We start from the raw sequence: 19783 nt of genomic DNA, 5'->3' as shown, positions 1-19783 counted from the left end.
CACTGTTATTCTTGGTTTCTGTCCCTTTCCAGACAATCACAGATGCAAGTCCTATGAAACGCTCTGCCTCTATGTTGGGCCACTCACGCTCCAAAGGCATGCGCTTGGAAGACTACTCCCTGGAAAGGGTAATTCCAGAGGAGAATCAACGGCATCACCGGAGGCGAGAGCGGAGCCACCGGACGTCAGAGCGCTCACTCAGCCGATACACAGATGTGGACACAGGTTAGACAACAGGACCGGGGGAGTAAATTCTTGGAGCATGGGTGTCAAATCGTAGCCCTCCGACTTTTGTTGGCCTACGACTCCCGTCATCCTTGATCACAATAGCCCAGGGCTGCTCAACCTCGGCCCTCCTGCAGATGTTGGCCTACAATTCCCATAATCCCTGGCTACTACTATGGCTGGGGGTTATGGGAGTAGTAGACCAAATCAGCTGGAGGGGCCTAAGTTGAGCAGGCCTGAAATAGCCAGCAGGAAGAGATGATGGGAGCTGTAGGCCAACAAGGACTGCAGCAATTGGACCCCCCCGTTTTAGAGATTAAAGATGCAGGTCTTTCCTTACTTACCCTCAGTGCAACAGTCTCCCCCACCCCATTTGTGACCAAATGGAAAGGAAAGGGACAGAGAGTGGAAGAGGACATGGGGAGAAGGTGCTCAATTTCGTCCCTCTCCCTTTCTATTACAAGCGCACAGAGAGGGGAGGAGAGAGGCTCAGTGACAGAGGAGGAAGTGATGGGGAGCCCCTGCTGGGCTGGAATTAAAATGCCAGTCCAGAGCATAACCTTCCACACCCGCCTACTGCTTTGTCCAAACAAGGTTGGGCAGGGTTGGAGACAGGCAAGCAAGAGACTCAGGGCACCCAGCCAAACATTGGGGGGGCACATGTCCATTGTGCCCAGGGCTAGCAACACCTGGGTGCATCTCTACAGTCAGTCCTTTTTCCTGTAGTGTGCAACCCACTTCCAGTCATCCAGCTACATTGTTGCTGTTCTATCTCATGCTCGCCTTTTTCCATACTTTTTGCTTTTTAAAAAATGCTTTTATGCTGTAGATTTGCTTACCTGTATAGCCATAACATTTGTGGCTTTGGGGGTGGGTGGGTTGGGGGTAGCTTTACCTCTGCGTTCTTCCCTGGGGATATGTGCCTTGTTTCCCGTGTTTTCTTTTTAAAAATAATATTCACTAAAGTATTTATATGAATTCACACCTACACAAGCCTGCACACCCATTACAATTGCTGGATATTGCCATAACTACTGTGGCTTTTTCGGAGAGCGAATTGGGGTGGCAATCCTTGTATGTGTGCGCTCTCTCTCTCTCTCTCTCTCTCTCTCTCCAGTATATACAGTATATACAAGCCTGTATGTACAAGTGTGTGTATATACAAGCCTGCACACTCATTACAATTGTTGCACATTGCACAGCTACAGCCATAACATCTGGGGGTGGATCAGGCATGGCTTTACCTCCGTGTTCCTCCCTGGGGATACATGACTTGTTTTTCCCTTTCCTTAAACTGCTTCTAGGTACGCTCCACTGCATCTCAGGGGAATGCCAACTTCCTTTGAAGATCAAAATGGCAAGCACAGCTTCCTGACACTACACACACAGACACACACACACTGCTTGCAAGTCAGTACTATTTACACAAATGCATTGAGAATCATGCTGTAAGCAACAGAAAGTTGAACTTAATCCACTCTATTGGTTAGTTTAAATGGTCCACATCCCAATCCTCAAACAGAAGTTCCATTGAAATCAGGATGGGAGAGAAGCTCTTCCAGGGAAAGGATTTAAGGTTGTGAAGCTTCATTGAGGCAAACTCCACACGAGCCAGCCATAGTTTTAGATGGACTTGGAGATACATGGCTCCCCTAGCTCCTCTTCCCAGGATTCAGACAGGTGTGGCATCACGTAGTTCTTATTTCCTAGCATCCCAGCACTTGGTGTTTCTATGAAACTCTAAGAAACCCAAACTGCTGGGCGACATTTGCAGTGTCTCAATCGCAAACTTGAAACTAGAAACCTCTGCTTTAATATGGCAGCTGCAGCACCCCTCAGCCTGACTTGGATCTGAAATATTTGCACCCAAGATGCATGCACAGACACACACACATACACACTCAGCTTGTCGATATTATGGGGACGTGTGCACATGTGGAGACTGGAGCTTATAGTTTTCCTGCCCCCTCCTATCCTCTCACCTACCATCTACCTGAAGACAAAACTTAGTCTGTATCCTTGTTGAGCACCTGTGCTCCAATGAAGAACTTCCCTTCCGGCCACACTTTGCTGTAAAATAGGATCCACCACCAAATCTTGATGGGCCAGGACTCCCCTCTCCTCTCCTCAAACTCCCCTCATCAAAACTAGAACTCCTTCCCCCTCTCTGCCCCTTGCCTTGTGGTGTTCTTATGACACACACATTCATACCCAGAGAGGAGAGGGGAAATCAGTTTCCTTTCAAGCACAATCAGAATGTAATAAAAAATAAAGGATCCTACAGGCAAACTTGGAAAGAAGGTGAAAGAGGATTGTAGCCAGGCATCTTGCTGTCAGTAGTTTTGTGGCATCAGGGCCTCAACCATTTTATTCTAATTATCTCTCCCTCCCTCCCTCCCACTCTCATCCACAGACACTCACATACACCATCTCCTCCAAGTTTCTTGTTTGGATTGGACATGCACAAGTTTCCAGCCAAACCAAGCAAGTTACTTGCATCAGGATCCAGGGAGGGTGCATGGGTGTGTGTCTGCACAGTACCTGGGTGTACTTCTGTGTTGAACACAAATACTCCCCCCCCAAAAAAAAATTAAAATGTAGGGCTGTCCTCAAAATTGGAACTAGGGTAGGAGAAGCCTCCTGCCCTAGTTTGGGAGCTCCAATATTAGAGAAAAGCAAAGTTGGAGATTTTTATCTAACACACAATCAGCAATCGGGGGTGCACCCAGCTTCTGAATTAGGATAGTCAGCTTCTCTTACTTTAATAATAGTAGAAATAACCCTTTTATTTGCATCAAATAACAATTCCTGGTACCATGCATGTGCCTATTGAGGGGTGGGAATGAAGGAGTAATGTGCAGGCAATGTGAGGGGAAATGGTTTGGCGATGCCAGAGAGGATGCATAGCAGTGGGCAGAGGGAAAGGAAGGCAGGGAGATGAAAACAGGGGAGAAAAAACTCTCTGTAAAACTTCAAATAGCAGCATCCAAGGACCAATTTTAACTAGATAAGGCGGCAAGGAGGAAGGGTTTTAAAAAAAAATCTCTTCCCAGCACTGTGCTCCCAGTCTGAATTCCTCCCCCATCCATGGCTGCTATTATTTTTAAAAATTCGAGAGAGCCTATTCATGGATCTTCCTGAACCACAACAACCTTAAGAAGTTGCTTGAGCCTTTGAGGCTAGAGAACAGAGAGCATCTGAAAAGTCCCATGCTTTGGCTTCTGAGTCCTGGGTGGAGTACAAGTTTCTTCCAGTTGGCAACACAACCCGAGTAAAATGTTGCCTGCTATATTGCCTTGAGATTCCCTGTTGTTGCCTGCAAGCCAATGAAGGATGGAAAGTATTAACAGGCTAGGGTGGTGTCAACAACACATTCGTAATGAAAGCATTCAACCTTGACTCGCCTTTCTTCTCTCTGGCAGGGCTGGGCACGGACCTCAGTATGACCACACAGTCAGGTGACCTACCTCCCAAAGAAAGAGACCAAGAGCGAGGCAGGCCAAAGGACCGGAAGCATCACCACCACCACCACCATCACCACCATCACCACACATCTTCTGACAAGGAGCGGTACTCACAAGAGAGGCACGAATATAACCGGCCTCGTTCCAGAGACCGACGTTGGTCCCGCTCACCCAGTGAGGGCAGAGACCACATGCCTCACAGGCAGGTGGGTGTGGCTTTCCATTCCTTGCTGTGTCCTAGGGCCTGAATAGCATTCCTCAGGTGCTGAGAACATCTCTACTCCTAGGGAATCAAGCTCCAATTATCCACCCAGTCATCAGTTTCTGGATCTCTATGATGGGAATTCTGATCTCTCTGGCCCAAGCAAGATTTATAGATGCTATACATATGGGAACTGCACATATGTGTTTTACTAAGGAGCAATTCACATTACCAGTATGGCATCATGAGAATGTGGGGTGAGCATGCTCAGACTAATGTGGCTGCATCATCCTGAGTTCAACTCTGAACTTAGCCAGCATAATTCTTTCCAAGTCCATCTAGCATAGCTTTTTGTCTTCAGCAGCTGCATGCCAGATGCCTCTGGAAGCTATGAAAGCAGAATATGAAGGTGATAGCCACCCCGTCATTAGTGTCCAACAGCTGGTACTCAGAGGTATACTTCCTCTGAACATGCAGGTTCCATTTGGTCATCATGGCTAATGGCCATGAATAGACCTATCCTCTGTGAATTGGTATAACCTTTGTCTCTCTCCACAGCATTCTTCATTGTACAAACTTCTATCATATCCCTTATTGTCATAATCTTTTTTTCTAAGCGTAAAAGTCCCAAACCCTTTACCTTTTCCTGTTAGGGTATGTGCTACAATCCTTTGATCGTTTTAGTTGCCCGGTGTTCTTAATGTAGCCACATCACTGATGATGATGATGATTGGTATTATTATTTTAATGTTTATAAATTTTTTTCAACAAAGTTCTCAAAACAGTTTAAACACTTCTTCTCAAAGGAAAAGAGAAGATGGTTTGTTGTCCCAAGGGGCTCACAGTATGAAAAAAGAATGCAAAGGAGACACCAGCAACAGCCACTGAGAAAAACGCTATGCTGGGCTGAACAGGGCACCACCGTTGCTCCCTGCTAAATATAAAAGAGCCAGCACTTTAAATGGTGCTTTTTACACAGTGAACAAGAGTTGATATACATTTATATAATGGCCTTATTATATGCACTGCTTTATTCTTTATCCCTTTTCTAATACTTCCTAAAACTGAGTTTGACCTTTTACACAGCCACAGAACACTAATGTTATGGTGTTCCACCTTGACTCTAAGGTCTATTTCCATAGTAATCATCAACAAAGAATCCAAAATGATAATGGCTAAGAACAGTAATACTGAAAAACGTGATATAAAATTTAAAATGTATTAACAGCTTTAAAAGTTGTCCTATACAAAAACAAGTCCTATACGTTGCTGCTGCTTTGATTTCTAGTAGTAATTTATGAGATCCTACTGTTAGGTTAGATCTACTATAAGGACATAGACAGTTTCAGTCAATGCCACTTTTGGTGTTGAAACATGTCTGGTCTTTTCATTATTCTTCAGATTGTCTCCTTTGGGAAGTTTACAACAGTTTGATTTGGATTTTTTAAAGACTTGGCTTCTCGTTACTCTTGAAAACGTCTTCCTTTGGAAGTTTATTTGTACCCTTTTAGACTTTGGCAGTATTATTGGGATTTGCTTAATTCCCCCTGGAAATCTGAAATATCTGTCCCTATGGACTTAACATTGATTTTCACATAGATTTTTTGGTCCGAATCCATTATATGTTCTTATATATTTGTACAACGTTTTAAACTATTAATACATTTTAAATTTTATATCACTTTTTTCAGTATTACTATTTCTTACTCATTATCATTTGGGATTCCTTATTGATTATTGTGGTCATTTGTGAATCCAATACATACATATTCCCCTGCGATTTATTTTCACAATATCCACAGTAGTCAGATAATCTAAACCCCTCTAGCACATATGAGCAATGAGGCCTTTTTTGTTGGTTGGTTGTTTTGTTTTTTGCCCCATTCTACATGACTTTGCACTTAATTTCTTTGAATATAATCTGCATTCTGTTGCATATTATTCACCCACTTTGAAGAAAGCTTTATGCTCATTTTTTCCTTTTTCCAATTTTCCTCATTGGGCAAGATTTCTACTCTCTGAAGGAAGACTTTTTGCCTTTTACACCCTCCCTGACTCTGCATGTTTAGCCAACATTTGCTAAACTTCACAAACATGCCAAGAGTAAACTGGGAAATGTTGTTTAAGATGGAAGCATCATTTGCATAGGACAGTGGTGACCAACCTGAGGCTCCCAGCTGTGGTTGTACAACAACGTAGATCATCACCAGCCACAATAACTTGCAGCTGAAGATTATGGGAATTGTAGTTCAACAACTGGAGAGCCTCAAGTTAGTCACCCCTGGTATAGAGAAGCAACTGTGCAGCTGTGCAGCACAGTGAGCACAATTCAGCCCAGCTGTGTTCTGACATGCTCAACCCATATTCTTGCTATGCCATTTGGAATTATGAATGGGCTTTCATTCTTAGCCAGTCATTAACTAAGGGGAAAGCACCATTCAGGTATCTGAGGATAGCCTTACTGATGTTTTTATCCCTGCAGATGTGTAGCTGGCATTTCCTAACTGGCAAAGGAGGCAATTACAAATGCCCCACATTTATATCTCATTGCAGTATGGATTACTGTACACCTGAAAATATTAAATTTACTAAAAAATCAAAGCTGATAATAGGGAGCCTGAACTGTTGGGTCTTTCTACAATAAACACTCCTGGAAGTATCCTTAACAAGAAACTCAGTAACTGACATCCCGACTCATGCAACGTGCGCTATTGCAAAAAATAACAATTATTGTGGCTGGGGATGGTGGGAGTTGTAGTTCAAAAACAGCTGGAGGGCCAAGGTTCCCCACCCCTCCTGTACAGCAAAGCATACTGCTACCGTGTTCCAGAGTGAAGGAGTACAAGTGCTCACAAAGAGGGTGCAGTTTTTACTGATCCTCTTCTCCCTGAAGTGCTCTTTGTCACCCAAAAATATTTCAGGAGTCAGTGTGCTTCAGAGGGAAAGGGCAAAAATTGCTCCCCCCACCCCCAGCTGCTTTATTCTGAAATGCAGCAACTGCGCATAGTCTTCCTTGGTGCTTCATTAATCAGGATGTCAGCACAGCCACACAGGAGCACTAATCAATGATTTCCCTGGGATTTGAGGTAGACTGCACCAACTTTTTCTGGGACATAACCCAGGAAATAAATTAATGTGAACATGCCCTAAATTAATTGGGCAAATTGCAGCAGAAAAGATTTAGGAAGGTATATCGGGATAATCATAGGAACATAGGAAACTGCCATATACTGAGTCAGACCATTGGTCTATCTAGCTCAGTATTGTCTTCACAGACTGGCAGCGGCTTCTCCAAGGTTGCAGGTAGGAATCTCTCTCAGCCCTTTCTTGGAGATGCCAGGGAGGGAACTTGAAACCTTCTGCTCTTCCCAGAGCGGCTTCATCCCCTGAGGGGAATATCTTGCAGTGCTCACTCATCAAGTCTCCCATTCATATGCAACCAGGGCAGACCCTGCTTAGCTATGGGGACAAGTCATGCTTGCTACCACAAGACCAGCTCTCCTCCCACCTAATCTACCTAGAGGGGTTGACATGATTTACAAGGGTTAGAGAGCTGGAAGAGAAATGTCAGTGGCAACACCACTGAGTACACAGCAGCAGTATGGCTGTCCCAGCTAGGAGTGTGCACGGAACAGGTTTTGGTGATTTGGTTCAAATTCAAACCGAATCACCTGTCCACAAGCTTGTTCAGCTGAATGGGCTTGTATTCTGGTCCATTCAATTGAACCGGGTCAAACTGGTTTCAGGGGCTCTGCTTGTGAAAGGGAATCTGAGAAAAGGAGACTTGTAAAGGGGAAACAGCAGTGTTACTGACCTGACTAGGGGTGTGCACGGAACTGGTTTTGGAAGGTCAGCTCGAATTCAAACCGAATCACCAGTCTGTGAGTTGGTTCTGTCAGACCGGCAGTGGTCTGGTCTGTTCAAGCAAACCAGGTCAAACTGGTTCGACCCAGTTCTAAGGGCGGATGGGGGTGGTGGCAAGAGAGCACCTTACCAGCTAGAGTGTTGGTGGTGTGGTGGTGGCTCCTCTAAACTCCACCTGCACTCCCCTCTAGGAGCTGAGGAGGAGCACTTCTGGGGAGGAGCGCCGGCAGGGTTGGCAGTAAGCTGCCATCTCACTCCCCCACCACCACCAGTCACCCTTAGAACCCTTTTAAAGGCAGGATTCTCCATTGCTTGTAAAAGGGAATCATCACCTGATTCTTTACAAGCAGAGCCCCTTGAACTGGGTCAAACTGGTCCATATCGGACCAGACCTGGTTTGAACTTGAACCAGCCACCTTTTTTTTTAGGCCAGTCTGGTTTGAGTTTGAACCAGTTAAATTGGGCCAGGTCAAATAAAACCCAGTTCAATTCAAACCAGTTTGTCACACCCCTAGACCCGACCAGAGGTTACACAAGTTATATACCCGAGATTTCTCCCTTTCGCCACAATGGGAGAAACTGCAAGGATGCATCTTGTGCAACCACCAGTTGGGATAGCAGCTCCATTGCTTCTGTGTAAGCAGCAATGGCATCAATGTCTTCCAGCCCCAATACCCTTGTGTATCATGTCAACCCCTAAGAGCAGTTACTACTAGTAGTATGAATATTTATATACCATTCCTCAACCAAAGTTCACAAAGCAGTTTACAAAGAAAAATACATAAATAAAGTGGTCTCCTGTCCCCAGATGGCTCACAATCTAAAAGAAACATAAGGCAGATACCAGCAACAGCCACTGGAGGGATGCTGTGCTGAGGCTGGATAGGGCCAGTTGCTCTCCCTGATAAATTGAAGAGAATCACCACTTTAAAAGGTGTCTCTATGCTTAGTTAGGAAAACAGCTTACCTAGGGAAGTTGTGGAATCTCCTTCCTTGAAGAATTTAGAGGAGACTGGATAGTCAACAGTAACAGCATCAGTGATATACCCTATGAATGTTCACCCAGTAATTTATTAGGATTGTGCCATTGCAGATTGCTGGGCTAGATAACCCGCAACAGTACCTTTCATCATTGCAATTTTCTAGACCTCTCATATGCTGAGTGCTTCAAAAAATACATTAGAAGTGAATTCATTTTTATTTGTAGCCACATATCATATGCCGTCTTTCAAAGTAATGCTGCAGGCTTAGGGACAGCAAATGTACACAAACCTGGGGAAATGTATTGCTACTTCTCCAAGCAACACATTCACTGCCACTAATTGCAGTGCAGAATGTGCTTGTACCAGTATCTCTACTAGGTATAATTTGTGATGCAATTTGTGAACACTACTAGAGCAATTCCCACCCTCCCAGCGAATCAGATTCAACTACTTCTTAAAACTTGAGCCTATTTCAACTTTGACTTTCAGTTGGTTCCCCTCCCCCAACAAATTACTCAGAGGCTGAATGCTTCTCTGCTGTAACAACTCATGTGAAGGAATTGGAACATGAGTTTTCCCCCCTCTAAAGGATTGCTCTAGCATGTCATGCCATTTCTGAACCTTTTAAAGATGTTTTGTTTTAGCCTTACAGTATTTATGTGCATCCCAACTGCACAACTAGTATGATTTGTATTAAGTGATTAAAAGTATAATGCTCTCATACTTCAATAAGGTATGTGCAAATGGGACAGCATGCTATTGCCATTGAAGTGGCTTGTGGAAGTGCCTTGCAATTGCTATAATGGATTGGGACACCCTTTGAGCAATCAAATAAAAAGGCCTGCTGAGTGATGGGCCTCTTCCCATCTGGCTAGAAATTTAGCTCGGCTGAGATGAGGTCATAACAGCATATTCCATGCCAGGTCCCCCTATTTACACTACACATTTATGTTGGTTTTATACCTGTTTAACTGCCATTTCCTCCCCCTCCCCCACCCAACAATGAATCCTGAAAATGTTGTTTAGACAAGGATGCTAAGAAATATTTTTAAGATCCCGAGTTCCTTCCCATCTGCCCGCCAACCCACCCTGCCCCAAAACTAGTTTCCAGGGCAGAGGGAATGCAATTAAAGCCATTTAAGTCTGGTGTTGATCTGACCATGGAAACAACACTGTACATTACAGAGATCCAGAAAGTCAAAGGTATGGGTTGAAATTGAAATTCCCACTGGAGCAATATTGTGACTGCATAAAAGGGCTTGATTTCCAGTAAATGGGGCAGAGAAACTCTCTATTAATATTTTGCTTCAAATGGTTCCCTTTCTCCCACGTCAGCAGTTGCTTAATCCAAAGATGCCCTCACCCCTACCTGCTCACGCTCCTTCTCAGCAACGTATGGCTCACAACAAATCTAAGTTATCTGTTCCCGCCTGCCAGTTGCCTTTCATTCTGTTGTGGGCACAGATAGACCAGCAGTCTCAGGTCTATGAATCACATATACAACATCCCCAAGATATCACAAAATGGACCCACATATTACAAGAATCAGTGGCTGAGTAAAGGCCAGTCAGAACACATTCCTACTTCTTGTCTGCATATCATAAACAGCAGGCAATATCAAGGCATTTGTACTGAGGGGGAAGTGGGAAATATCACAGGAGCCAAACCTTTCACACAAAAATAAGACAATAGAATATAATTATTTCAAAGCATGACAGGTTGAGCACACATCTATGGACATATGGGAATAGCCAGAGAAACCCTACATGGGCCAGTGTTTGGCAAGGCTGGTTTTAATAGGGTCATTCTGGAGCCACTCCCCTGCAATCAGTACAAAAGCTTTGAAATTGTGTGCTGTGTTCAGCATTTGAACTGAGATAGTGCCAGGGTTGCAAATTGAGTCAGTTGGCTCCTCCATATATTTGTGCAATTCCGACCTCATTTCAAATATTACATGCTGCAAGGAGCAAGTAATGACCAAGCCTGTCTCTCAGTAAGGGCGCTCCATCTGATACAGTATCCCTTATTTATGCTGTGGTAGGAGAGCCAAAGAAGGACCCATGCCTGACATTCTTCAAAGTGAATGTGCCACTTTAATATCAGTCTAGTGCCTTGATGGGAGATCAAACCAAATAAACTTAGAGCTCCCAAGGTGGTGGTGGGTCCAGCTGGAACTAATTTGAGTTCCACTGTAGTTTTCTTGAGGGATACTTAGGAATGAGACTGCAATTAATTGACGACAAACGCTCTTTCAAAGGTCCTTTATTCCATTATTTTCAGTTTAGTCCCCCCTCTATCCCATGCAAAGTCATTTTTGTGTTCCTGTTTGTTTCCTTTGGAAAATTCGGACGCTTTACTCGGGGTCTCCTGGGCAATCTGCCTTTATTTACATGTTTATTTCTGTATCCGTTGTGCTTGGCTCTGCTGTCACGGCGAGGGGCGGGCGCAGGTAAGATGGTTGGTGAGCAGAGAACAAAAACCAAACCAGTCCAGCGGATGGCCCTGCCCAGCTCGCTGGCCTCTTTCTCCAGTGTCTGTGGTGTGACCCCTTTGTTGTTACGCTGGTGGCACTGAACTCTCTGGGGTTTGTGAATCTGGAAAGTTTGGAATTAAGCTGCACCTAAAGAAACAGGCACACCACCCATCCAAGCAGAGGAGGTAAAACAAACATCCATGCCACAAGCATGCATGTGAAAACTGCACACAGGCCACAGAATATGTAGGAAGCGCGTATGTCTGAGGGCCAAACATGACAGGACTAGGATACCTATAAGATTTCTCCAGTTGAGCAAACAATAGCTTCAGGGTGGATTTAGACTGAAAGCTGGTACAGGGACAAGATTAAATTCTCCTAGCATCATCCTCAGGACATACTAAAACAAATGACAGAGAATGGTCATTGAAATGTATTTGTTCCTTCTGAATGGCCACTGTAGTGCATTCAACCAGGGTTACCAACAATTGCTTATTTATTGGTTTTTAGGGACCATCCCAAATGGCCAACCAAAAAGTGACTGTCCTGACTAGTGGCTGAAATACATTGGAATGGGTATGTTCCAATGGCCATTTGGAAATTAAATGCATTATTTTAGTCATTTGCAAGGAACCAATGCATTCCAATGACCATTCCCTGTCATTTGTTTTGGTATGCCCCCCACCAAATCTCCCCATGATTACTATTATTATTTAAATGAAACATCACAGATCCCCTGATTCTAGCCTAGTTTGGTTCTAAAATTGTATAATAGAAAGTCCCAAATCTTGCAATCATAGTATGTTATGTATCTTCAAATAAATATACTTTATTTTCTGTAATATATTTCAACTGCAAATTCTGGTCAATCTGTAAAATGTATTAAGTTAAAGGGGAAGGAGGCATGAAACATTGGTGGGCACTAGGTATTCTGAGGCAAAGCTAGAGGGAAAGGACTATGGGAACTGAAATGGGATATTAGCTCCATGACAGCTAGAGCCTCCTTGATTATTTAATTATTTATTTCGAAACGATTTATATCCCACCCTTCAGGCCTACACCCAACAAGGCAGATAAAATAACCTGTGTTTAACACAATATATAATCAACCTACTTCATAAACAATAAAAACAAAGAAGCAGCAATCACATAGACAACAACTTAGCAGCAGAATACTTTAACAGAATAGCCAATAGACCTCTTCAGAGATAAAACTGCCTTAATTTGGCATCAAAAAATTAATAAGAAGGGGCACAAGCAAACTTCCTCTACAAGACAAATCCAAAATCTTGGTGGTGTTACTGAAAAGGCCCTGTCACAGGTAGCCCCCCACACTGTCTTTCAAACATTCACTCAAAGAAGGAAGTGAGAACCCTGGGATTCTCACAGATACATAATTCTGTTCTAGGGTTCTATGCAATACAGTTACAGCCTCTGTGTATGGCGGTATTCAGCTATACATGGCTGTAGTGGGGACACACACATGCACCAACATTAGATCTAGACACATGAAACAAATATACACACAGACACACACCACCACCACAAAGTTGTCTTCATGTAACTTACAAAACATTGTAAGTACAACCCCGATAAGAGATTTTGGATATGCATATACCATCAGCACTTGGGATATTTTTTTAAATAGAAAATTCATATAAAATCCAAATAAATTAATGATGTTCCAGGCTCACCAAAATGCACCCTCACAAATAATTATGCAGATATGTATAGTTTGTGCACAGATATGGGTATATGTTCACAGGTTATGAGACGAGATACATTATACTGACGTATCTGTGAGTGAAGGCACAATTCTATCACTATGTATAGATACACGCATGTGTATGGGAATACACACAACATACAGATAAGTTTTCACACACAGCTTTTAAAGCCCTTTAGCTCGCATCTCCTCCAGAATGGAGGGTGTGCATTCACATATCGGGCAGATTTACCCCAAAGTCCCTGCAAGCTATCAGGGAGCACTTCACACACAATTCGGGTTTTGCTCTGCACTAGAGTGCAGCCCAATTTATATCCAGGATTTAAAAATCCACTTTTTGCATCGGGTTTTGGGGGTGACTGAGTTCGCAGTAAAGCCTCACAGAAAGCCTGCAGTAAAACCCATTGTGTGGCGAACTCCAGAGACTTGTTATATAACCTATGGCATTAAAGATCAGGTAGATTATAACTGACTAGAATCAGACAGACAAGCCTGATTATGGTTCCTACAAGGTATCATAGATTTTTTTGTTCCTTCCTGATGCTACTCCCTTTTTGTCCTCTCTCTCCTGCTCTTTGCCTTTCCCTGTTCCCGACTTCTACCCACCAATAAGTCCTTCTAAATCAGGGTACCCACCCCTTCAAACACCTCACAGTACATAACCATTTCAACAGTTATTCATGGATGTTTCCATATTTCATAAGGACTAAATTTTAAAAAATAGAAAGCAAGTAGTATCCTCTTCCATTTTTAACTTATCTAAATATTTTACTGTCATGGTTTAGAATTCTCACAGGCTTGCAGAGTAACATTTCTAATTGTAGGCAACAGTACCTATTGTTGCCATATGTGTACAGCCTTTAAGGCCATTCCCCAGTACCCTCAAAAGTACTTCATTCTCTTCCCTCTATTATTAAGTACCCAGAGCTGGTTTTGGATGGGTGGTATATAAATAAAATGAATAAATAATAGGGTTTTTTGGTCAAGCAGCAGTGAGAAAATGAGACACAGAAGTTGCAGACTGCTTCAAACCGTTATGCCAGTGTGTAGTGTTACACAGGTATGTTGCTTGTTTAGCAGAACCACTGCATGCTAGGTGGAAATCTCCATTTCCGAATTTCTAGAAGAACAGAGAGCGATCTCAAAATAGACTATGGGTTTTTTTAAACTTCAGGAGCCTAGGTGTGTCACAGGCATTAGCCTCATAGCAGAGATGTCTGACAACATTCCATGTACCTTTTCACTACTGCTGAGAAGGGCTCCTTGGTCTATAGCCCGGCTGTTCCTGCAACTAAGTAGTTATAAGGCTTTCCCTCATTCCTGTCCCCCACTGTTCCACAGCTTAGTAATCCAGCTGGCTCTGAGTAAGATGCAGAAACTGAAATTTCAGCTTGCAACACTCAGTCAATACTGATTTTTAATTGCTCAGTTCTGTATGGTGTCATGACCCTGGATCCAGGACCCCCTCAACTGGGGCATGAGGCAGACAATTCCTGGGATGAGACAGGGTTGGAACAGGGTTGGAAGAACCTAGAACCCAAACCCCAGATGATCCTGAGTCATTGATACCCCTCACACAAGGAGAACCAGGGACCTGAGCCAGCATCTCTACCAAGACCCAAGGACACAGCCCTACCTTTGTCCTCTAAGAAGGCCCCACTGCTCTGGTGTCCCAACAGGCTTATTAGAACCCCCACCCCTGCATCACCAGAGCCAGTGCCCAAGAAACTAAGCAAGGCCCCTTTAAAACACAGAAACTTCTCAAGGGAAGCGGGGGAGCCAATTCCTTCTGGCTGGGCAACCACCATAAGAATTGGCGGTCTGCTTCAGGAAGCCACTGGCGTGATATTCTACTAGTGCTACAGTACCCATCTCTTGTGCGACTCTAGCTGAGGTGCTGACTCCCTGCACCCAAAGCTCTTCAAAGTCCACAGAGCTCCAGGATCCCTTCATAGACATATCAAATGTTAAATATAGTATTTGGCCTTCAGTGAACTGCTACTCAAACTTAACTAAAAAAGTTCTTCCATACAACTATAACATCACTTCTAATAAGGCAATGAACTACTATTACTATTAACTACTACAACTACTATAACATTATTTCTAAAAAGGCATGGAACTTTGTGGCACAGCACAATTGTTGCGGGGGGAGTTTCCGCTGTGTTTTGTTTTTTTTTTTAAACATGTTTACTGTATATGCAAGCCTTCCTCTGAATGAAGAAAAGCCTTCCATATGAATGAATCAGTCATCTGTCACTGTTTGCCACTGAATGTTTAAAGTCCCCAACCAAGCTGGGACAATGCAGAGATCAAGTTCATGGTCCTGTCTTGGCTATTTGTGTGATCTGCAGCCACATTACCAAACACGTATATTTTTGATGCTCATTCAGTGGTTCATCCTCTGGTTCGTAACTCTTGTAACACATGATTAAGTGCATTTTTGACACATAAATTTTACATCTGTTAGTTCTTAAATTATTCTATATGTGAAGTGCCTAGAATGTGTATTTGATTTCTCTTCTGCATTTTCTCTCACATTAAGGAACATACATATACAAGTATGGAACAAATTGCACGAGATAGGCTCAAATAAACTTTTTAAGCTTTTTAGGCTTGAAACACAAAAACAGTCCAACAGGCTGAAGAACAAGGGTGCGAAGTGGAGGAATAAAACAGCACATACAGATCACAAATTATGAAGATGTAAGCAGTACACTAGTCCTTCGGCTTCAGAACTGGAGTCAACCTCTCAGTGCCTGTTAAATCAATAAAGGAGGTCCTCAGTAATCTAGAGGCCTCTTTTCACTCTTTTCCATTTAGGAGCTATTTTGCTGCTTTACTTCAAATATATTGTGATTGGCAGGATGCAGCATTGATCTGGTGTGCCTTTGGGGAATTTGAGCAAGGAATACAAGAGGTGAGCAAAGGGTCAATCAGTATGAGCTATAGTGGAATAGGACACACAGCCTGGGAGGAGATGGTGTCTGGGATGCCCTCTCAACTAGTGCAGGCTCTTATCAGGATGGAGAATGTGCACACGTTCTATCTGTCTGGGCCTGTCTAAGCTGAGACTGCATCTAGAGGTGCCTTTACCATATATCAGCAGGATGCGCGGCCCCTCTTCATACATGGTCTGGCCACGTCAGAGACAGAGTGCATTGCACCCAATCTGCTGGGGCCCCATTGACAAGAGAGTAAAAATGATGGCACTGGTTCTTGGTGGGTCCTTGAACACACCTGTCTGGCAAGTGCCCAATTCTGCTGACTGCTGGAGTTGGCCATGGTGGCAACGTCCAAGAGAGTTCATGCTCAAAATGATGTATGAATGGTGGGTCCTACTACTATTACTTAACATTCATTTAGCAACACCATGCTGTACAGAGTGCAAGTAGAGAATATCTTGCCTTTAAGCATGCAAGCAATGCCAGCAGAGGAGGGTACAGAAGTGATCAAACATTTCTCAGAGGACAGCAGCACTCTGGCAGCCTCCCTCAAGAGCTCGGCTCTGTTCCAAACTTCTCCAGACGCAGTGCTCTCCCTCATCTTTCCTTGCTAGATCCCCACTCCCACCCAACTCCTGCCACTTCCTAAACCCGGCCCTTATCTTCCCAGCCCAGCCCTTCTTTTTCCAACTCCAGATATTTTCTAAGGTCCCCCCACCCTGCCAATCATGTTTTGATAACATGCAGTATGACCCATGCTTTGCAAACCCACCCACCCACCCTACCACAGGCCCATTCCTTTCTCCTTCAAACCCTTTTATTTCCCTTTTTAATATATAGATTTATATATTTTTATATATAAATATATATATAAATTGATTTTTCCCCCCCTTTATTTTGCTTTCTTTTTGGAAGCGTGCAAGTCATTTTTAGAAGCTTTTTGCTACTTTTTGAACCCTGAAACTTACAAAAACTCCATTTCTCATTTCTCTTTTTTCCCCTGCTTTCGTTTTTGGTTGGGTTCTCTTCTTTTCTCTTGTTAATTTTTACCTTTCTTCGTTGTCTCCCTTGCCCACCCTTCCCTCCGAATCCCATCCATCCTGGTGTGGCTGTTGCTTTCATTCTTTTCTCCATTCAATTCTGTTCGTCCCTTTGCCTCCGTTTCGTTTCGTTTCTGTTGTCCTCCCCACCTCACCCCACCCCGGTCTTCGTCTCTGTGTCGCCTTCACTCCACCCAAATCCCGCCCGCGTTTCCCTCCTGTCTCTTCTTGGTTGATTTTCCTTGTATATTTTTCTTTTTGATTTCCTTTGTTTCAATTTTCGTGTAGGGCAGTAGTTCCGTAAGTGGGAGTCCAGTCCTCTCAACGTCTGGCACCAGCACCCCGAGGCGAGGACGCCGCCAGCTCCCACAAACCCCTTCTACGCCCCGGCCACATATCTCCTACTCCCCCGTGGTCCGTAAGGCCGTCCCGGCAGCAGGCCCCCAGCAACAGCAGTCCGTGCACTCCAGCCGACTCTCCAGCCCAGCGCCGCGACGCTACCCCTCGCTGCCCGCCGAGCACCACGTCTCCGAGCGCCGCAGCAGGTCGCCAGCCATGGAGCGGCACACTGTCCCCCCGCGGAACGACTCGCCTCGGGCCTACCGCCACGCCAGCAGCCGGTGGTCGGCGCCCCACGGCTCTGAGTCCCACGCGGGGCCTCGTCATGGGGGCAGTGGCTACTACCGGAGTCCAGACTACGCCGCCGGCCCCGCCGCGGGTGAGGATGCCTTCCCCTATGAGGCCATGCAGCAGCAGCAGCACGGGAGCAGCTCAGGACGTTCGCCCAGAACTTCCCGGGTGGGCAGCGGCTCGTCCTCTCTCTCTCCATCCAGGCATGGTGGGCGGCGGCTGCCCAATGGATACTATCACTCGCATGGACCTGCCAAGTCGCGCGGGACAGGAGCACGCAAAGGACTGCACGAACCTTATAGTGAAACGGATGAGGACGACTGCTGCTAACCTAGAAGAGGTGCCACATGACGACGACACATATAGGCGCGCGCGTGCATTGCCCGCCCGCGCGCAGCTACACGACACGACTCAACACACACACCCAAGAGGGAGGCAATTCCATCCCAGTTGGGGGGAGGAGGGGGGTGCTCTGGGCAGGAGGGAGAGAGAGAGTGGGGGGAGAACCGCGAACTGCCCACTGATTGGGGAAGGAGTCCCGGAGGAGGAGAAGCCTGCAGTTGTGGGGATGGGAAAGCAACTTTATATCTTATTTGGGGGGTGGGGGGACAACCAGGGGTCTTGGGTTGGGTGGGGCGACTAGGGAAGCGAGGGTCTGGGAGATCAGAGCATGTTTATCTTTTACAGATCAAGTTGTGTGTGGTGATTTGAGGGTGGGAGGGGGGACGTTACTCAGAATTTACAAAAGAAAATGCACTCAGGTGTGGGGAAATGGTGCAGTCCAAGAGCCCCATGCTACAGCTAACTACTATGCCTCTGAGGAACGAGATCAGATGCCACTTTACCTAGGGTCAGGGTGGACGGGGGTGGGAGCAACAGAAAAGAGTCCGTCAACCTCAGCAAAGACGTTTTTGGAAAAGTTTAAGAAACAAAAATCTTTTAAAAAATACGTAAAATGAAGCAAAAAGACAAAAAAAAATATTTTCTGGGCTTCTATTGATGAGTTTTATCATCTCAATTTACCTGGTTAACTTTAAAAAAACAACAAAAAGTTTTAAAAAAAGTTTGTGGCCTGCCATTTTAAGAGGGACACACGCACGCAAACACCCCCCCCCAACACACACACACACATACACACAAACAAAGGAGTGCTTGCTGGTTATACCAAACCTAATATTACTGCCTGCAGAGATAAAAAAAAAAAAAGAAATAAAACTAAACAGAAAAAAACAAAAAAGGACAAAAATAATTGATAAAAAATGAAGCATTTTCTTCTGACATTTTGGTCCTGCTTGAAAAGAAAAAGAAATGACATCAACAAATTAATAATTCCTCAGCTTCTTTATTTCTTTTTTCCTACTTTGTTTGAAAAAAAAAGTTGAAAAAACCTGTGGGATTGGGACTGTGAAATATTGCATGAAACAAAGTAAAAAGACAAATGATGAGAAAAATTAAAAAATCCTTAAAAAAAACAAAAATATTAAAAAAATGAATTTTTGATTGAAATGTGCTTTATTATTAATTTCCTCATGTTTTGCTCTTGTTCTCCCTCTCTCTCCTTCACCCCCACCTCTTTCCTTTCCAATGATAATGTGATGTTGCATGAAGGGGATTGTATAGGTATGCATGGTTGATGGTACTACTGTTTGCTGCCTTCTGAGATAGGTTTGAGCAACCAATCATGAAGGAGAAGCTGGTCATCAAGGGTCTTGGACTGGATGGAGGTCATCCCAAATTATTCATCCCAAATCCCATTGCTGGCCCAGGTGCTAGACACATTACAAAAACGGATGAAAATTACACATTTTTGTGTATATCATAAATTGCCCAGCTGGTACCCTAGCCTTCTATTCCATCACAACTTTGTATTTCAGAAGCAATCAATACCAAAGTAATAGCCAAATAACATTTGACACTGAGCACCTGTTATATTCTCCTTTCTTACCGTAGGGACACACCATACAACGGCCCAGTGTGTGTACATGTAATGGAAAGATCTGGGCAGTCCTGGCTCCCTAGTGTGCTGCAAACAGGCATCTCTCTCTCTCTCTCTCTCTCTCTCTCTCTCTCTCTCTCACACACACACACACACACACGCGACACACAACATTACATTTTTACATAGTATATAAAGGTGGTTCTTTATGTTATTTGGTACTTTGGAAACATATACCAAAACATGTACCATTTGGTACATAGAAACGTTTTTATGTCCTAAACATCCTGCTGGG

General features: G+C 44.2%; 1 protein-coding gene across 11 annotated transcripts in view; it reads left to right on the top strand.

The window, feature by feature from the left end:
• The window catches only part of CACNA1A (calcium voltage-gated channel subunit alpha1 A), a 401410-nt gene extending 382352 nt beyond the window's left edge, over positions 1-19058 (top strand). For 10 of the 11 annotated variants that reach the window (XM_053290757.1, XM_053290752.1, XM_053290754.1 and 7 more), the window contains 3 exons: positions 33-225; positions 3648-3895; positions 17211-19058. In XM_053290757.1, the coding sequence (XP_053146732.1) occupies positions 33-225; positions 3648-3895; positions 17211-17882 (1113 nt within the window). In that variant the 3' untranslated portion in view covers positions 17883-19058. The remainder of the gene's footprint in view (positions 1-32; positions 226-3647; positions 3896-17210) is intronic. The other variant, XM_053290761.1, reaches the window with a different exon arrangement.
• The last annotated feature ends 725 nt before the right edge of the window (positions 19059-19783 follow it).

The sequence above is a fragment of the Hemicordylus capensis genome, chromosome 2 (assembly GCF_027244095.1).
Source record: "Hemicordylus capensis ecotype Gifberg chromosome 2, rHemCap1.1.pri, whole genome shotgun sequence".
NCBI classification, from domain to species: domain Eukaryota; kingdom Metazoa; phylum Chordata; class Lepidosauria; order Squamata; family Cordylidae; genus Hemicordylus; species Hemicordylus capensis.
Note: the sequence above shows the minus strand (reverse complement) of the source record. Positions and strands in the feature narration are given on the sequence as shown.